Source organism: Apium graveolens, chromosome 6, assembly GCF_009905375.1.
Source record: "Apium graveolens cultivar Ventura chromosome 6, ASM990537v1, whole genome shotgun sequence".
Classification (NCBI taxonomy): domain Eukaryota; kingdom Viridiplantae; phylum Streptophyta; class Magnoliopsida; order Apiales; family Apiaceae; genus Apium; species Apium graveolens.
This window is the reverse complement of record NC_133652.1, coordinates 6,290,155-6,310,508: the sequence shown is the minus strand read 5'-3', so window position 1 is coordinate 6,310,508 and position 20,354 is coordinate 6,290,155. Positions and strand designations below refer to the sequence as shown.

General features: G+C 37.0%; 1 protein-coding gene across 2 annotated transcripts; it reads left to right on the top strand.

The window, feature by feature from the left end:
* The first annotated feature begins 15,977 nt into the window (after positions 1 to 15,977).
* On the top strand, positions 15,978 to 19,908 carry LOC141664047 (uncharacterized). Of its 2 annotated transcripts, none has more exons than XM_074469908.1 (10): positions 15,978 to 16,071; positions 16,177 to 16,314; positions 16,426 to 16,522; positions 16,608 to 16,696; positions 16,796 to 16,861; positions 17,000 to 17,191; positions 17,280 to 17,434; positions 17,526 to 17,607; positions 19,365 to 19,496; positions 19,644 to 19,908. In XM_074469908.1, the coding sequence occupies exons 2-10, from the start codon at positions 16,189 to 16,191 to the stop codon at positions 19,758 to 19,760; spliced, it is 1,056 nt and encodes a 351-aa protein (XP_074326009.1). In that variant the 5' UTR covers positions 15,978 to 16,071; positions 16,177 to 16,188; the 3' UTR covers positions 19,761 to 19,908. The 2 variants fall into 2 exon arrangements, with proteins under 2 accessions (XP_074326009.1, XP_074326008.1); XM_074469907.1 differs by having other exon boundaries at positions 16,796 to 16,918.
* The last annotated feature ends 446 nt before the right edge of the window (positions 19,909 to 20,354 follow it).

Here is a 20,354-nt window from a genome sequence, read left to right as displayed (position 1 = left end):
AGGGGGGAAGAATAGCCGCCCAAATTTTCACCTATTGACTTATAATTTGCATCTCTCAAATTTTATTTTAATTTACTGAAAATTTCTTTTTTTAATTTTAATTAATTTATGATTTTCAAATATTAAGATATTATAAATATATTTAAAATATAAAAAATATTGAAACTTTAAATATGTTATATATCAAAATTTAAAATGAAAATAAATAATATTTAAATGACATTTACATATATTTTAAATATTGAAATTTATGTTAATTTAAATTACAAACTTGGACTATTAAAAAATATATAATAATAAAATTAAAATCAAAATTTGAACTGTTAGTACATAGTAACTAGTAAATTTACGTTAAAACCATTAATAATTAAAATCTCAAAAGTTAGTAGATCGTAAAAAATATAATAATAAAATTAAAATCAAATGCAACCCGACAAGATTAAATGCAACAGATATCAGTCAAATGCAACGCCTTTTAGGCCACGTCAGCAGACACGTCATGTGGGTCCCCAGCCACGTTAGCTGCCATGTCAGCAACGGGGACCACGTGTGGGCCCAAATTCTGCCACGTCAGATGTGCGGGCCCTTATGTGGAACCCCCCCCCCCTTCTGCCACGTAAGCTGCCACGTCAGTAATGTGGGACCCACATGGCGACAAATTACTGTGGCAGATGGCTAATGCAACACCACGATCTCTAGTTTTGCAAGCTGTGCAACATCATTATTTATACGCAACGCCAGCTGAAATGTAATGCAACACTATTTTCTTATGGTTGCAGATAAGCCAAAATCTTATAGTTATTGCAATGCTTTTCTTGCAACACTCAAAAAAAAACATTGCATATGAGCATTTATGGCGTAGTGAGTATAATTGTTTTGACACCGTTAGTATTATCTATTATTTTATTTTAGCCTGAATATCGTCTATATCTACCCAAATATCGTCTTATACTCGTCTATTGTGTCCGGTTATATATAACTTAACTTTAGAGGTTTTATTATTTTTAACGATAATATTATATAAGATTAAGTATGTCAAAATAATAAATTAATTCAGTGAAGGCAATTAAGTAATTTCAGCAAATAGTGAGTGACCATTAAACTTTTAATGTTTAGTCTAAAAATGTGCGATGCACGCTTGTTTTAATTATATTTGTTAAAATTGTAAACATGTTTGAATAAGTAAAGCAAAATATATCTTTTATTATATTATAATACCTATTTTATTTTTATAATAATTAGGTTTTTGAAAAAGATAATTTAATAAATTCGCTAAAAATATTTTCAATTCCCATCCATAACAATTTCATATTAATGTTAGAGAATTATTCTCAGGCAAAATATGTTTAGTTCAATCGTTGTTGTTGATTTGATAAAAAAAATAATATATAAGTAAATATTGATTCTGCTTGATATAGAAATTGCCTTTGTTATAAGTTCAAGAATGTGTTCGAATTGATGCAAAGTTTTGTTATAAGTTTAAGACTATGTTTGAGATTGTTGTTAAAAATTGTTGTGATGTTAGAAAAAGTGATGTTGAAAAAAATGTTGTTATAAAAATCAGATGACTGTTTGGTAATTTTTTTGATATGTATATGTTTTGATGCAAAAAATTTAAAATAATAATGTTTTTGGTAAGGTTTGATGGTGAAATCAGCATCTGCTTCCCGCAACAGCTAAAAGCAGCTTTCTCTAAAAGCATGGGAGGACTTCCTTTCTATAACAGTGGCTTTTAGGGCAAAAGCACTTTTCCGAAAAGCAGCTTTTAAATTTTACCAAACAGTTTTTTAACTGCTTTTCAGCGAAAAGTTGTTGTCTGCAACAGCAATACCAAACATACCCTAAGACCGTCTTCAAATTGATGTTTGTTAACTTATTATAGGCTTGGGTTTTGCCACCATGTTACTAATGACTTTAATAATTTAATATTAATATATTATAAATAATATAAAGGTTTAAGTAAGGATAATTCAGTAAATTCAATATTCAATGTGTACCAAAAAAACAATTACCGTGTCAAAAAATATAATGTTTCGTCTTGACGCTGAGTAGTTGACTTGTTGTAGGCTTGGATTTTACCGCCTTGTTACTAATGACTTTAATAATTTAATACTAATCTCTTCTATATATAATAGGAGAACAAGGGTATAATTTCATGAGATTAAAAAGTCTCATTGAAAAGACTACATTACCCCTGTTTTTAATATTTATATAAAAGATGTGGTTTGTGGGAATCGAACTCAAGTTACTCCATTCAACTATACAATCTCTTACCATTACATCATATTGTCACATTTGCTTTTTATCATACACATAATATGTAAGTGTGTTAAATGAATATTTTATTTAATTTTAAAGATACTTACTTGAATTCTGCAAAAAAAAGGATAATTAGTTGAATATTTGTACAGTTAATTTTAAAGAATTGAATTCCAGATATAAAATTAGGCATAGTACATAAATGGATTATTACCTTATTTATTAATCATTTTTTAGTTTAAAAATATATATCATATATTTTTAACATATTTTTTATTATAAAAAGTAATTAAAATTAATAGGGATACATAAATCCTGATTGTGTAATTAAATATTACAGTAATTATACATGATTTGGGCTGCTAGGCCCAATAAGAAAATGTATGACATTCAGACCAAAAAGGTTAACGCATTGATCAGGCCTGATGGAACAGATCAGGCCTGATGGAATAAAGAAGGCCCAAAAACCCTGAATATTAATTAATTTCGTAATTAATTAATAAGGGAAAAATCAGCTATTGAAAAGAGTCCCGGTGAGGACATAAATCCTTGCAGATTAACCTCTAAGGGACCTAGAAGGATAAGGAATCAGTTTCTTACTATTTAGGACTCCAAAGTCTATTCTAATTCAGAGACTTGATCACCAAGTCTCCTATACCAAGTCCAAATCTAGGACCACCAACATCTATATAAGGGGTCTCACCCCACAAATCAGAACTACATTTTTTGGCTTGATTCTCTAATTCACAGAGATACGTAGGCATCTCGTAAAGGCAGAATTAAGTTACGAAACACGAGAGCAGCCATTAAAGGCCTTGAGCTCCTGAACCTTAGCAATAAATATAGTAAATAATAACCTTAGTTTTTTATCCATAACATTTGGCGCCGTTTGTGGGAAAGCACAACAATAATCATGGTGAGAACACGGAGAACAGTTAGAGACCTTGAAGGAGGAACACCAATGGGGACAACCCAAGTGATTTTTTCAACTGTGGAGGTACCTCCTCACTCAACATATGCAACCACGCAAGGAGAAGCCCAGATAGGGGCAACTGAACCCCAGCCACAAGGGACGGTTCCCTCGGCTACTCAAGGTACGAATCCTCAAGTTCAACAAGTACATGCACCTATGAATTCTCGACCCATTGGGTACGAATATTCGACTGTTGTTACTACTAACCCCCCTTATGGGATGCCCCTTTACCCCGAGGTTGGAGGAAGTAGACATGTTGGACGTAGTGAAGCACGAGGGCGTTCGCCCCCATACATACGAGGTTTGGCTCCTATCCCTGAGGATCAAGAATTTTCTGGTCCTTACACTGAGAGAGACTCCGAATCTTCGGATGATGAAGTAGCCCCAAGAAGGAGACGTGCTGGCAAAGAGTCGATGGCTGATGGTAGCCAACACCCTCAAAGCACCCAAGGGACGAATCCCCAAGAAGTGCAGGAAAGAATCAGGGCTCACGAGGCTGAAATTCAAAGGCTGAGGCGCGACTTGGAGGCAAGGCTGAGGCGCGACTTGGAGGCGCACCAAACCACCAGACCCCCGGTACCTCATAGGGGTAGAAATCCTCCTCCTATCATAGATCTGGATGCTCTAGTGCAGAGAAGGGTTGTTGTCCCAAGGGCTGATCCAAGCAATCTTCTTCCCCTTGGAGATCCTGATGATCCTACTCCACCCTTCACTAAAGATATAATGAATGCCCATATCTCAAGGAAGTTCAAGATGCCAACTATAAAAGCTTATGACGGCATGGGAGATCCCGCTAATCATGTTAGAACATTCTCTAATGCGCTGTTGTTGCAGCTCGTGAATGATGCTATTAAGTATCGGGCCTTTCCTCAAACCCTGTCGGGTATGGCTCAAAGGTGGTATAGTCATCTGCCCCCGAACTCTATTGGGTCTTTCAGAGAATTAAGTCAGGCTTTTATTAAGCAATTCATCAGCGGGAGAGTACATGAGAAAAGTTCAGCATCTCTTATAAGCATTGTGCAGGGAGCAAAGGAATCCTTGAGAGACTACCTGAATCGTTTCACAAAGGAGGCTTTAAAAGTCCCAGACCTTGATGATAAGGTAGCCATGATAGCGCTGCAACAAGGAACTAGGGATGAGTTTTTCAAGATGTCCTTAGCCAAACGCCCCCCTGAAAACATGTTGCAGCTCCAGGATAGGGCAGGGAAGTATATCAAGGTGGAAGAAAACATGAGGAAGACCGTAGTGAGTAATGAGCCCACTGGAGGCAAGAAGCGGAAAACTGATCTGGAGTATATCGCTAAGGACAAGTATCCTAGAACTGAGCAAAACCCTGATTCAACCCCCAAGAAGGGAGGACCTGGGCAAAAGTTTAGTGAATATGCTAAGCTGAATGCTCCTAGAAGCCAGATCTTGATGGAAATCGAGAAAGATCGAGATATTCGTTGGCCTAAGCCCTTGAAGGCTGATCCTTCAAGCTAGATAAGAACAAGTATTGTAGATTTCACAAAGATGTCGGTCATGATACTGATGAGTGTAGACAACTGAAAGATGAAATTGAGTTCCTCATTCGAAAAGGAAGATTGAATAAATACACTGGAGATGGAGGAGATAGGAATAACAATGGAAGAAAGAACTTTGAAGATCGTAGGAGGGACCAAGATGATCAGGGACGGAATCCCCAGCCTAGGGGACCTGTGATAAATACAATCTTTGGAGGACCACGACCCCGAGGGCCTGTGATAAACACAATCTTTAGAGGACCAACTGATGCTGGGTTATCCAAGAACCCCAGGAAAGCGTATGCCCGAGAAGTTATGCATATTGTTGGGGAAGCCCCGAAGAGGGTCAGGACAGGAGTAACAATGTCTTTTGATGATTCTGATCTGGAGGGTGTGAAATTTCCCCATGACGATCCGTTGGTTATAACCCCGATAATAGGGAACAACCCAGTGAGAAGGGTCCTTGTGGATAATGGTGCTTCAGTGGATATCTTGCTCCATGACACCTTTTTGAGGATGGGATATAATGACTCCCAATTGACCCCAACCGACATGCCAATATATGGGTTTGCGGGAGTGGAGTGCCCCGTAGAGGGGATAATCAAGTTGCCAACAACCATAGGGCAGGAACCAAGGCAAGCCACTCAGATGTTGGACTTCATGGTGGTAAAGGCTAGTTCGACTTACAACGCTATTATGGGAAGAATTGGGATACACGCCTTTAAGGCAGTCCCTTCTTCCTACCATTCAGTTATGAATTTTCCAACCCGGGATGGGATCGGAGAAGAGAGAGGAGACCAAAAAATGGCTAGAAGCTGTTATGTAGCCTCTTTGAGGGCAGATGGAGTTGGGGGGCAGGTTCTTCCTATTGAAGATCTGGATATCCGTGAGAATGATGACAAAAGAGGAAAGCCAACAGAAGACTTGGTTTCAATTCCTTTAGCCCCCGAAGATCCTGAGAAGGTTACTTTTATTGGAGCAACGCTCGAGGAGCCCCTTAGAGGGAAGTTGGTGAAATTTTTGCGAGAAATAGTGACGTATTTGTATGTTCTGCAGCTGATATGCTCGGCATAGACCCGGAACTGATTACTCACAAGCTGAATGTGGACCCAAATCGGAAGACAGTGAAACAAAAGAAAAGAAGTTTTGCTCCAGAAAGGCAAGAAGCTATAAAACACGAAGTGGAGAAGCTCTTGGAGGCTGGTTTCATTGAGGAGATTCAATTTCCAGAGTGGTTAGCAAACCCTGTAATGGTGAAGAAGGCCAATGGAAAATGGAGGATGTGTGTGGACTTTACTGATCTAAATGATGCATATCCTAAGGACTGTTTCCCATTACCAAGGATCGATACTTTGATAGATGCCACTGCTGGGCATGAAATACTGAGCTTCATGGATGGATTCAGTGGATATAATCAAATCAAGATGCACAAGGATGACATTTCAAAGGTATCATTCATCACTGACTTTGGTGTTTATTGTTATCTAGTTATGGCATTTGGTCTTAAGAATGCAGGAGCCACCTATCAAAGGTTGGTAAATAAAATTTTTAAGAATCTTATTGGCAAGACTATGGAAGTTTATGTCGATGATATGTTAGTCAAGAGTCTGGTAAAGACTGGCCATATAACCCATTAAAGGGAAGCTTTTGAGGTCCTGAGGTACCACAAGATGATGTTAAATCCTACAAAGTGTGCTTTCGGAGTAGGGTCTGGAAAATTTTTGGGGTTAATGGTCTCCAAGAGAGGGATCGAGGCTAACCCCGATAAAATAAAGGCAATCTTGGACATGGAACCACCAAAAACTGTCAAGGATGTTCAGAAGCTCACAGGAAGGGTTGATACGCTGGGACGATTCATCTCCAAGTCTGGAGACAAATGCTTGTAATTCTTCAAGTCACTAAAAAACATTAAGGACTTTGTATGGAGTGAGGAAAACCAGAAGGCTTTCTAGGAGTTAAAGAAATATATGGCCCAGGCCCCGTTGTTGGCCAAACCAACTTTGAATGAAGTTTTATACTTGTACTTGGCCGTTTCAGAGAGTGCTTTGAGCGCTGTGTTGGTTAAGGAGGAACTGAAAATCCAGAAACCCGTATACTCTGTCAGCAAAATTCTGCATGGTGCTGAGTTGAATTATTCAACTATTGAGAAATTTGCTCTAGCCTTGGTAATGGCTTCAAGAAAATTACGTCCTTACTTTCAGGCTCATCAAATTGAGGTACTAACAAATCAGCCCCTGAGAAATATCATTCATAGTCCTAAGGCTAGTGGAAGGTTGATCAAATGGGCAATAGAGCTGGGAGAGTTCGACATCAAGTATAAGCCACAGACGGCAATAAAAGCCCAGGCATTAGCTGAGTTCGTGGTGGAATGTACCATACCCAACCCAGAAGTCAGGGGAGCAGGAAGATAACATACCCCAGGATAAGGAAGATAAAGAAACGGTTAATAAGGAAAAAGAATATTGGGTTCTCTATTTTGATGGAGCATCAAAAACGAATTTAAGTGGAGCAGGTTTGGTTCTACAAAGCCCTGATGGGTTCTTAATTGAGTATGCCATGAAGTTAGACTTCCCAACCACAAATAATGAGGCAGAATATGAAGCTCTGATAGCTGGTCTTGGTTTAGCAGGGACACTTAGAGTCAAGAACTTAAAAGTCTGTGGAGACTCGAAGTTGGTCATATCCCAGGTGAAGGGAGAGTTTGAGGCAAGAGATGATACGATGGCTAAGTATGTCCGCCTAGTAAGGGCCGTGATGACCCAGTTTGATGAATGCCATGTTGAGCACATTCCAAGGGAGGAAAATGCTAAGGCAGATGCATTGTCAAAGTTTGCTTCATCTGAAATGGAAGAAAGTTCTGGAAGTGTATACTATCGCGTTTTGAAAACACGGAGCATTGATGTTAAGCTTGTGGCTCCTATAGGCCTGGGGACATCATGGATTGATCCCATTAAGGCTCACATTCAAACCGGCTGGTTACCAAACGATGCTACTGAAGCACGAAAATTGGTTATTTGAGCACTAAGATACTCTTTGATAGATGGAATTCTGTATAAAAGATCTTTCGTGGTTCCCTACTTAAGATGTCTCAGGCCCGATGAGGCTCGCTTGGCTCTTGAAGAAGTACATGAATGCATATGTGGGCAACACTTGGGGGGCAGGGCCTTGGCCCATAAGATAACCCGTTTAGGCTTCTATTGGCCAGACATGATGGCTGATGCCAAAGAATATGTGAAAAAATGTGACCGTTGTCAGAAGCACGCACCAGTTGTTAGACAACCCCCCGAGATGCTGACCTCTATCAACTCGCCCATCCCCTTTGCTATGTGGGGAATGGATATACTAGGGCCTTTCCCCATGGCCACGGCACAAAGGAAGTTTCTGATTGTAGCCACTGATCATTTCACCAAGTGGATTGAAGCCAAACCCTTGGCCAAGATCACAACTAAGAAGGTTGCACAATTCCTGTGGGAAAGTATTATGTGCCGGTATGGAATTCCCCGCATCCTAGTCACTGACAATGGAACACAATTCAACAACGAGGAATTCAAGAAGTATTGTGAGGAAAATGAAATTGAGTTACGATTCACATCTGTGGCTCACCCGCAAGTCAATGGGCAAGCGGAAGTGGAAAATCGAATAATCTTGGATGGGCTAAAGAAGAGGATCGAGAAGTCAAGGAATAACTGGGTGGATGAAATACTCCCCATACTATGGGCTTATAGGACTACCTATAGAGTCACGATTGGAACAACTCCCTTCATGTTAGCATATGGTGCAGAAGCAGTTGTTCCTGTGGAAATATCACATTCCTCCCCCAGGGTTCGAGCTTTCAATGTTGAGGAAAATGAAGAAGGGCAAAGGTTAGCCCTGGATCTAATTGATGAAGTACGAGATGAGGCACATGCGAAGATAGTGGAATATCAGAAAAAAGCTTCGTTCTACTACAACCTAAGGGTTAAAGAAAGGTTCTTCAAGCAAGGTGACTTAGTCTTGAGGAAAGTGGAAGCTTCTGGTGTAGGACAGAAAGGGAAACTTGCCCCAAATTGGGAAGGGCCGTACAAAGTCAAGAGCGTTCAGGGTAGAGAAACCTACAAGCTGGAGACCATGGATGGTTTTGAAGTCCCGAGGACATGGCATGCGCAAAACCTGAAGGTTTACTATGTGTAAAACAGTTGAAGCACGATTCCCACTTGTCAGAGCGACAAGTAGGTTTAAAAGCACCTTGAAGCTTTCCTTGCTTAGGATTTTTTCTATATAGAAGATATGTTTAGATTTTATCAGGGTTGAACCCATTTCATGTAAGGTATCAAGAATACCAAGTTATAATATAAAGCCTTCGACTTAATTTTAGCCTATTAGATTGATACATTGTGAAAGATAAAACCAAGTTATAACTTTGAGTTTGAAAAATCGAAAGAAAAATACGACGATACTTGGGCAAAATATGACTGAAAATAATAAAAGCCAATTACAAAGTTCAATATTGTTCAAGAAAAGAGAAATACATAAAAAAACTTAGGCCTTGGAAGGCTGGGATTCTTCAGAACCACTATCCGAAGTCTCCTCAGATGTCTCTTCAGTCGGTCCCTCGGAAGTCCCTTCGGAAGTCTCCGCAGAGGTCCCCTCGGAACTATCTTCGGACGCTTTAGATGTTGCAGGAGACACTGGTTTAGGAGACGCTGCCTTTGGAGGCTCTTCTACCCTGGCCTTCTTTACAACGGGCTCAGGTTCCTCCTCAGAAGAAGATTCCTCCTCTTCAGAGCTGGACTCAAGCTCCTTCCTCTTTTGACCTTGGCCTTGACTCCCTGATGGGCCGTCCTTGATCAAATCAGCAAGCTTGTCTGTAACGCCCCCAAGTGCTGGAACTCGCACAGGGCAAGGGAAGGGGAACTGTTCGAGGACTTCTGGAAATTCGTCCTGAATGGCCTCCACAGCGGCATCCCATCCTTCCTTATAGCTAACTAGATGAAGGAGGGCATCGTGCTCCACCATTAAATCCTTGAAGTCCTGAGTGTCCATCCAGTCGTCAAAGGCTTTATCCTTTTGAGCCTTAAGGATAACATTTTCGGCCCGGGCCATTTCCAGGTCAGAAGTAGATGAGGCAAGTTGGGCTTCAAGGGCCTCTATTCTTTGGTTGGCCTCCTCTAGCTTCTTGTTCGCATCTTCGAGGCCAACCTTCCAAGCCTTGGCTTGGTGAATCGCCCCTTGAAAATGGGCGTTCGCCTACAAGAAACACAACAAAAGTAAGAAATGTAAAAATCAAAAAGGCAACTATGAACGGCTAAGGAAAAAAGATGTACCGTCGCCAAAGCTTGAGCTCCGAAAAGCTCGTTACCCTCCAAGTCATGTTGAAGGACAAAGTCTTGATAGTCAACCGGGGAAATGGAATGCTTAGACCATTCCTTGGCTAGCGCTGTGTTGCCGACAATCGAATCCTTGCCCCGGATTCCCCAAGCAGGCTGGAAGTAAGACCCCGGTTTTTGCTTGGTACGTAAAACTTGGCTGGGGCCTTCTTCGCCTGGTTCCATTGACTGTAGTAGGAACTCCGGGAAACGATCCCCAAGGCGCGAGTCTTTAAAGACTTTTCCAGCACGCTTCATCCTGGTCGTTTCCAGGTCTTTAGGCTTTGTAGCCTCCTCTATTTTGTCAGCCACTGTAACAAATAAGATAAGTAAGTTGAGAAGTTAGCAAAATAGAAGATAGAAGGAACGAAAACAATTAGATAAGGAAGGACACTTACTCTTCTTAGGGTCGGGAGAAAGGCCGCGTTCTACAAGAACGGTCTCCCTGATAAGATCCCAAGAATGGGAAGTCACATTATCTTGCGTAAGGAGGTTGAAAGCTCTTGTCTCCTCCTCAGACAAAACTATATCGTTTGGGCTCCCATCTACGGCTAGCCCAAAAGACGAGTGAAATAGGGTGCCCCAATCGCCACCCTCCCAAACAACGAACAGAAAATCTTTCTTCCACCCCAAGTTGTTGTCAGGGATGGACTTCCCGTTCACTATGTGGGGAACGGTTGGGCGCTGGTTTAAAGAAACCCACCCCGGATTCTTGTCAGGACTGTTTTTGAACTGGAAAATCTTCCTAAAAACAGCAACACTTGTAGAGACATTGTGCTTGGCACATTGGGACATATAACACAGAATCAACCTCCAAGAGTTAGGAGGGAGTTGGCCAGGGCCGATGCCCATATCAGCTAGCAAAACAGGGATGAATGGGTGAAAGGGGAGTCTAATACCTGCCCTTAAAGTATCCCTGTAGATGCATAGTGCGTCTTTCCTCCACTGACAGGCCCAGTCGGCCGGACCTGCAAGAACTAGTTTGAAAGGATCCTTAATTCTGAAACAACCGCTCAACTTGTCTAGCTTCTTTGGATCCCTCAAGGCGCTGATATGGTCGTGTGCGTCTAGATGCGCATCTGACGGGTACTCGTCCCCTCGGGTGTTGATCATGTCAATCAAGGAAGTGTACCTTGACCGAATGGGGAATTCATTTGACTTTCTGGCCACATTCATTTTTGCCAAACGGGTCATTTTCTTATCAGCCGTCTAAAAAAAAGAAAAAAAAAAGGGCACATAAGGAGACAATTTTAAAAACGCAAACTATGCAAAAACAAGCACAAGAAGTAAAGGAAGAAGTCTTACCTGAAGTAATGCTCCTAAAAAAGGCTTTGGGGCTTAAGATACTCCGACTTACTGTTATTGCTCTGAGATTTTTAACAGAAGAAGAAAGAAGAAGAATTTAGAAATGAGAAAGTGAGGAGCAGTAGACTCTACTCACTCCTTTATATAGGAGAAAAAGTGAAGTTGAAGGGACAAAAAGCCCAGTAAGGATGAAGGCCCAAAGAAAAAAACCCAGAAAATGGAACATTCCAGAATATTCTAAGGAATTCCAAAGAAATTAAATAAAAATTTCCGAGAATTCTAGAGAATTCTAAAGAGGGTGTTTTGATATATTAAGCCCAGATTAATAAGAGGCCCAATGGGAGTTAAAAAGCCCAAATCCAATTAAGATTTGGAAAAATAGAAGGCCCAAATCCAATTAGGATTTGGAAAAATAGAAGGCCCAAATCAAAGCCCTAAAAAAGATAAGGCCCAAACAAGGCCCAATCCAAATTGGATGAGAATGAAGCCCAATAAGACCAGGATTGAGGTCGAATTCTAGGTCGTGAATTCTACTCGAATTCTTTCGAACAGACACCCAAAAATTACGGGTTAAAAAGACCAGGATTGAGGTCGAATTCCAGGTCGTGGATTCTACTCGAAATCTTTCGAACAGGCACCCAAAAATTACGGGTATAATAGAATAGGATTGAAGTCGAAAGTCAGACCAGGATTGAGGTCGAATTCCTGAATCAAACACAATATTTTTCAAGAATAAGTGCAGAAACCTAGACTAAAATCCAGGTTGAATAATCGACTAGGATTCTGGTCGAAACCCAGGTCGTGAATCCTAGTCGAAACCTAACGACCAGGAAGCCAAAAAAGACACAAGTTTTCGACTAAAATCCAGGTCGAATAATCGACTAGGATCCTAGTCGAAATCTAACGACCAGGAAGAAAATAAGCACAGAAGTCTCGACTAAGATCTAGGTCGAAGGTTCAACTAGGATCCTGATCGAAACCCAGGTCGTGGATCCTAGTCGAAACCTAACAACCAGGAAGCAAAGGAGGACATAGATTTCGACCAAAATCCAGATCAAAGGTTCGACTAGGATCCTGGTCGAAATCCAGGTCGTGGATCCTAATCGAAGTCCTTCGACAAGGATTGGAAAGCTGGCCCAAAATTCGACTAGGATCCAGGTCGAAATTTTGACTAGGATCCTGGTTGAAAAAGGGCTGAAAATTTGAGAATATTTGTGAAAAATTGCAGAAAATTCGGAAAAATCTCGGGAAAAAGGGAAAATTCCTGAAAAAATACCAGAAAATTCCTAAAAATAGGGAGAAGGTAAGAAAATAGGAAGGGAAGTTTTTAAACGACCCTGAAGCCGCGTACGAGGCAAATCATTGTAAACGTGTAGGTCGCTCCACACTTTACGCAAAACGATACCCTGAAAGGGAATGAACGAACTTAACTTTTACGAAATCTTAAACGGTTTCCCAAAAGTTGGGGGGCAAATGATAGGGATAAATAAATCCTGATTGTATAATTAAATATTACATTAATTATACATGATTTGGGCTGCTAGGCCCAATAAGAAGATGTATGACATTCAGACCAAAAAGGTTAACGCATTGATCAGGCCTGATGGCCTGATGGACCAGATCAGGCCTGATGGAATAAAGAATGCCCAAAAACCCTGAATATTAATTAATTTTGTAATTAATTAATAAGGGAAAAATCAGCTATTAAAAAGAGTCCCAGTGAGGACATAAATACTTGCAGATTAACCTCTAAGGGACCTAGAAGGATAAGGAATCAGTTTCCTACTATTTAGGACTCCAAAGTCCATTCTAATTCAGAGACTTGATCACCAAGTCTCCTATACCAAGTCCAAATCTAGGACCACCAACATCTATATAAAATCAGAACTACGTTTTTTGGCTTGATTCTCTAATTCACAGAGATACGTAGGCATCTCGTAAGGCAGAATTAAGTTACGAAACACGAGAGCAACCATTAAAGGCCTTGAGCTCCCGAACCTTAGCAATAAATATAGCAAATAATAACATTAGCTTTTTATCCATAATAAAAATGTACATATATAATTTTTTAAAAAAATATTGAAAATAGAATCGCTTATATATAAATAATCTATATTGATATTACATATTTAGATAATTTCGAATTATAATGAGTCAATGCATTTTAGAACTTGCTCATTATTTAAAAAATACTCGAAATTTGACTCCATGGCCCGGCCGAAAAACATCGACACATTCTACGTTTAGTAAATTTAAATTACAAGCTCGGCGAAAATACCTTACCAATAATGTGAATTTTTTTTAATATCTTATGTTATTATATTAATGTATAATGTGTTTGAGGTCTTTATAGGATCAAGTCAATTGATTATTTATATTAAAATTACTAACTTCACTGGTAACGCATTATTATTTTTGGGATTTGTCCCAATTTTAAGAATATTTGAAATTTGAAATGAGATCTCACTAGATTTGTTAAAACTACGATGATATATTAAATAGATTTATTTTTCATTTTTCACTTTAAATAACTAACTTTTTAAAAAGAATTATTTTAGATCAGCAATATTCATTGATCGAGATAATATTGTACAAATATTTTGAATTATTTTAATATTTTGAATTATTCAAATAAAAGTTATATACACTATATTGTAGCATTTTATTCAATGCATTTTATATTATTTAAGGAAAAAAACATATATTGTTCAATAATTTGAAGGAATTTACCAGTTCAACTAATATTTATGAAACTTTATCGAACTGAAAATTTTTAATTTTAGAAGAATAGTATAAACTGTTATCAAATTATTATATGAAGAAATATTAGAGTCGTAATGAAAGAAACTTAAAAATGGTTTAAATAACGATATAAATATAATTTTTCTTTCAAATTCTTGAAAAAAATTATGAATATCAATAATAAGTCTTAAAAATATATAATTCATTTTTATGTTACAACTATGATTAATACCCGGTTGCGTAAAAAATAGATATGGATTGTTTGTCTGTGATAATGGGAATACCATATATTAATTATTGTAATTTATTTATTACATAATTTTAATTTTTGAATAATTATAAATGCATGTTATTTAAGTAATCAATTATCTCACTAGATGTTAATCATTATTATAATTATTTAGCATATAAATAATTGAAACCATCATAATTTACTATGAGATGTAACATACAATAATTTACATGTTAACACACACATACATATAACATAATATTACTTTGTTAACGGTAGTGTAAATAAAAAACTAACATAATTTCCCATACATACATACGTTGAATTTCCAAAACTAATATTTTTCATTAAAATCAACTTTAATATTAATAATAATATAAATTTACATTATTGTATATTATGATTGCAAGTCATTCTGACTTCAGTTATGTATTTTTTATCTTTTTAAATTGAGTAAGTTAATTGTAAGTTAGTACTAAACTCAGTCATAATATAGAGCAGTACATATAGTTTATTTAAATAAAATTAAAGATTTTGGTCAACTCTGTATTCAACATATATGTTAATTTGTAACTTTTTATTTGTAAACATACTAACGGCATTCTACAGATTAAATTTAATCGTTTCGTTTTAAACGTACACTTACTACCCTGTTTATATTCATTCATTAAATATAAAATAACGGGTAAGAAAAATATAATATAATAAGAGTTGAGGGGATATTCACTCCTAAAAGTGAGGAAACATTCGAAGCTCATAATGTTATAGAGGGGGACATGAAGCTTGTTGGAGAGAAATTTTATCTCCATTTCTTCAAAATTTGACTCAATAGCCTATATAAGGATATTGTTGGAGTTGTTCTACAAACATTATAATTGAATGATGCATAAAAAAACTCTTGGAAAATGATTCGTGCCCCGCACGGGTTATTATGCTAGTATAAAGTTTTAAAGTAAAGATAATTCGATAAATTCTACGTGTACCGAAAACAGATACCGTACCAAAACTTTTAATGTTTCGTATTTTATATATACTAGTATATAACCCGTGCGATGCACGGTTATTTTTATCATATATATTGTAAATTCTAATTTTGATTATATCTCTTAAAAAATACTCAATTTTTTTATAATTTTAATATGTTGACGGCATGATTCGAACTTTATACCTCTTAAATAATACTAATTTTTAAGAATAAATTTAACGGTCAACAACGACCGACAACCAAATTTTCAATGGTTCGACTTTAATATAATAGTATATATATATATATGCAAATGATCAAATAGAAACCAAAATTAAAATAGAATCTTAAAACTAATTTAAATCATTAGATCAATCTAATGTAATGGTGCCCCAAAAGCACAACACCCAACTAATCTACACTTTTTCGCACACAATCCCAGCATTTTCCTTCCGTTTTTAATTTGATTTTTCCCACCAAACGATATTTTTTTTAAAATTCTGACTTCAACGTAATTTTCTACAATATCTTTTAACGATCGATTTGAATATCATATATGTAATATTTCGAAATAATTTTTTAAAAAAAAATATTTGATTTCTGATTTGTATTCTAAAATTGATTTTTATCCCGTATATATATCCAACGAATTGTCACTCGATCTCTCTATCTTTCTCTCGCGTGAGAAACACAATTACAAACTACTACAACAGCATTCAATATATCCTTTTAGCGGATCATAAGAACAGGTGAATCTTCGTATAATTATTCTTTCAGTGTTTTTGTAATTATATTTTCTTGAATTAGCTTAATTAGTGTATTTGGGGAATTGCGTTTGATATATTTGTGTTTAGGGTTTGCTCGGTATGTTGCTCAGCCATCATTGTAAAAGAGAAAGCCTGCTTTTCGATTACGAACGAGAAGAAGAATCGAAGGTGGTACTGAAACATGAAAAGACGGGGCATATTGTCGAGGCTGGTCTTCGAAGAAAGGTATGTAACCCTAATTTATAAAAAGTGTGCTTTTTCTTAGATTTTCAAGTTATAATAATGTGAAAGAATACTGTTGTTTGATAGGATCTCTTACATGTTTAATAAATTCAGATTAAAATTCTCGATGATTATGTTAAACAATTGGTGGAGTCCGACGACGAGGAGGACTTTGCTGCTATACAAAAGATAGAAGATATGATTATTGGAGGTTAAGGACTGTTGTTATTATTTTCTTCTATTTATTCTGCTAATTAATTCCATTGAATCTATCCTGATTAGCATTTGACCAACAGAGCCAAACCTAGTTGCTGGTCTGAAACCTTTGGTTTTTGAGCGCCTTGTTGAAGTCCTGGTCGACGGTAATAAAGAAACCACAACCAAGGTTCGATATTTCGATGCATTCTGTACTATCTAAATGTTAGTAATATACTTTTCAATATCATGGGCTCATCTCTGGAACTGTTTTGGACTTCTATTTTAGGGATCGACTGCTTTCATCCTGGGATTTGCAAATTTTGATGAATGCAGCGTTGGTATGAAAGAGAAGGCAATTAAAGTTCTTGTGAAGCTCATGTCTGATGATTGTGATATGATATCCATTTCTGTAATCTTTACTCAGTCATTTTATTCATTTTGGTTATTGCGAATGATTGTGTATAATTGGATATACTATGTAACTATCTAGGCATTGAAAACATTGACACGCTTGGCCCGTGTTTCCGCTGATTATGCAAGCTATATGATTGAAATGGGTGCTTTAGAAGGTGCACTTGCAATTCATGTGGATCCTATTAATTATCCTAATCTCCAGATCATCCAGGAACTGGCCAAGTTTCTGGCGCTAGTTGTTTGTCAAGTAAAAATTCCTTCTCATAAGGTTATAAGCTCTCTACTTTTCCAGATCTCTTATCCCGTGAATCCATTTAAAACTATTAATATAATTTTAACAATTTGATGATTTGTAGGTACATTTAGTTGTACCCATTTTGGACAAGATCCTTCAAATTAGGGAGTCTGAAGTTCGATATATGGTGAGAGCATGCTATGCACTTCTATCAATTGCAGTTGAAAGTTGGATAAATGAAGGAGAAATCTGTAAAAATCTAATTTTATTTATCGGGTAAGTGGAATTGGTCTATTTTCTCTCGTGGCTTTGTCTTCCTGCAATTTTCTAGTTGATACGGCCGGTTATTTCTGCTGAGATGCTTCAGGTACTGGAATAATATGGCTGCCTATTCTGCACTTGAAGTAGTTGCATATATTGTGGAATCAGGAAATTCTTCCCATATTGAGGTATGGGCAATTGATGTACTTTTTCTTATATACTAGTCTAAACCCATTAACTTTCTAATGCTGTGCTCCAGAGATTTTTTAGGAGAGAAGAGAAAAGATGGGAGGAGAAAAGAAGAGAAGAGAAATAGTAGAAGAAAATAAATTAGTCGCGTGCTCCCGAGTTTGTGTAAAAAGGAGAGAAAGTGACCATGAAGAAGAAGATAATGTGAGAGGATCTTTCCAAATCTTCCCATTTGTTGGAAGAAAGTTTTGAGGAAAAATTATAGGAAATTTTCTCTCTTGATCATTTATCTTCTCTCGCCAAAAAAACTCAATTTCTCTTCTCTCGCCAAAAAACTCGGGAGCACGTCTAGGAAGGAAAATTTTAAAATTATCTTTTCTTTTCTCTTCTCTTCTCTCCATTTTCAAACTCGGGAGTACAGCAAAATAACTAAATTTTTATAACTTCAACAGTTAAATGTATGGCGACCATCTGCTGGGTTCTACCTACTTTTTTGTGTAAACTTAGTAAATGTATGTGTGTGTCTACAACCCCAGTCATACCCAATAACTGATGGGTATCCGTTTCCATGCTCTATTTTGAATCAAACCCTTTCCTGTGTAACATTAGCATTGACCATTAGAGATATCTTCAAGGGATTAAAGATTTTCATAAGTTAGTAAAATTTGGTCGTCAAGTTGATTAACGACTCTTGTTGATAGGTCCCCCTCAAGTGTAAATGATTGTGCTAAATAAATACTCATTTTTTGCATGATAACGTGTAATGACCGCTAGTTTAATTTCAATTTCTCCCTGGGTACATTCTGAACGACCTTATATATAGATAAATGATAACTACTAATTCCTATGGCCACTAAGACTACGCAGAAGCAGAAACTACCCACTCTTCCTAAATAAATAAATCTTAACCAAATAAATATGTAATACTAATTTGAATGATAATGTTAGGAGGCCGCTTTTCTGACGAGGACCATATAAGAAACTAAAGGGTTATTTTTTAATAGCAAAAATATTTGAGGTTTGCTTTGTAATCTCTACCAGCATATATATCAATTTGAGAATATCGGCACGCTGGTGATTGTCTACAATATTTCACCAGTTGAACTCAAGTATTGCTGGGTTATTCTACTTCTAGATTAACACATGAGCTTGGATGCTTTCTACCTACAGTCTTCATAGTAGATTAATTGTAGATAGCTCCTTGTGGCTTGCCATGAAAGATCTTATCTTCTTTTTTTCTAGTCAATTTCTCCAACTATTAAAAAAAGAATAATGTTTGGGTAATGTGCTTCAGTGTGAAAACACAAGATTTTAAATCCTTAAACATGATGCTCTGTGCACTGAATCTTGGACTTTTATCACATCCTCTTTCTTCGACTCCCCTCGCAGCCATGCACCGATATACAGAAGTTTCAGGAAATAAAAATATCATGGACATGTTGCTGAGGGACACGCCTTAAGTTGAGGAGGAAGGATAAATGCTGGGCTAAAGCCCTTTGGTTCTTCTTTGATGAAGAATGTTGTTTGAAAACTGTGTGTGAATTGTTTAGGATTTTTTTTTTGAAATTTAAGATATTTAAAAAATACAAATACGTTGTTGTCAAAATTTTGAAGTTAACAATATTATATAATCAACAAAAATCTTGTTGAAGTGTCAATATTCGAATATACTTAGAGTTAAAAATAGTTTCTAATTATACCTGCATATGTTCATGAGTTCTCTGTCTAGTCTCTAATGAACTACTCATTCTTGCAGATCTTGATCAAAAAGCACAAGTTTCTACAATACCTCGACTGGAGTGAAATATGTCGTAAACCTAAAACTTTTCAGAAGGAAGTTTGTCGCATTATTTCGAAGTTAGCAGTTAAAGGCGGAATATTCATAAACGTCTGTTTTGTTCTTAAAGAATTTTACCATTTTGTTTGATTTATTTTTGATTTTTTGGATGACTTCGTTCATGTTTAGTCGTATAGATGTAAATTCTACTGTATTTGATTTGCTGCATCTACCTAATCTTGTAACTGGAATTAGCAGGATATGGACAAAGCCAGAGTGAGGGATTATCTCTCAAAACTCCTTGAAGCGGATGATATTAAAGTAAGGTCGGAGGCTGCATGCACAATTTGTAATGTCTTCTACGGTGATATATAGCTGAAGAGAGCAGAGAATGGATGAGAGATGTTACAATGCAAAGCATATTGGATTACCTGAATATTAGCATTTTTAAGTTTACACACATTCTTGGTTTTCTTCTGAAATCAATTAAATAAAACATTTTTGTAATCCAGAAAATAATTTATATCTGGCTTAGCACAGTGTTTTTTTGTTTTTCAATGTGATGAAGTGAAAATCAGGTTGTATAGAGTCTTTTGTGTAATCTCTGGGATATAAGTTCATTTGTGTAATTCTTTGAAGTAGGGTTGTAAACGAACCGAGTCGAGTTGAGCTTTTTTCTTAACGAGTTCGAGTTTTTTTCTTAACGAGTCGAGATGAGTTCGAAAATTTTAACGATCAGATTTTAATGTTCGAACTCGAGTTCGTTAACAACCGAGTCGAGTTCGAGTTGTTCACGAACTTTTCGAGTCGAGTCGAATTCGAGTCAAGTTCAAGTTGGTCATTAATTTTTTTTAAAAAAAATGGTCTTTTTTCACAATTAAAATTCGAGTTTGAGTTTTTTCACAATTACCGTATTAGAAGAAAATATTTGAAGTCTCGGAAATAAAACTTCATGATACTACCGCTTAA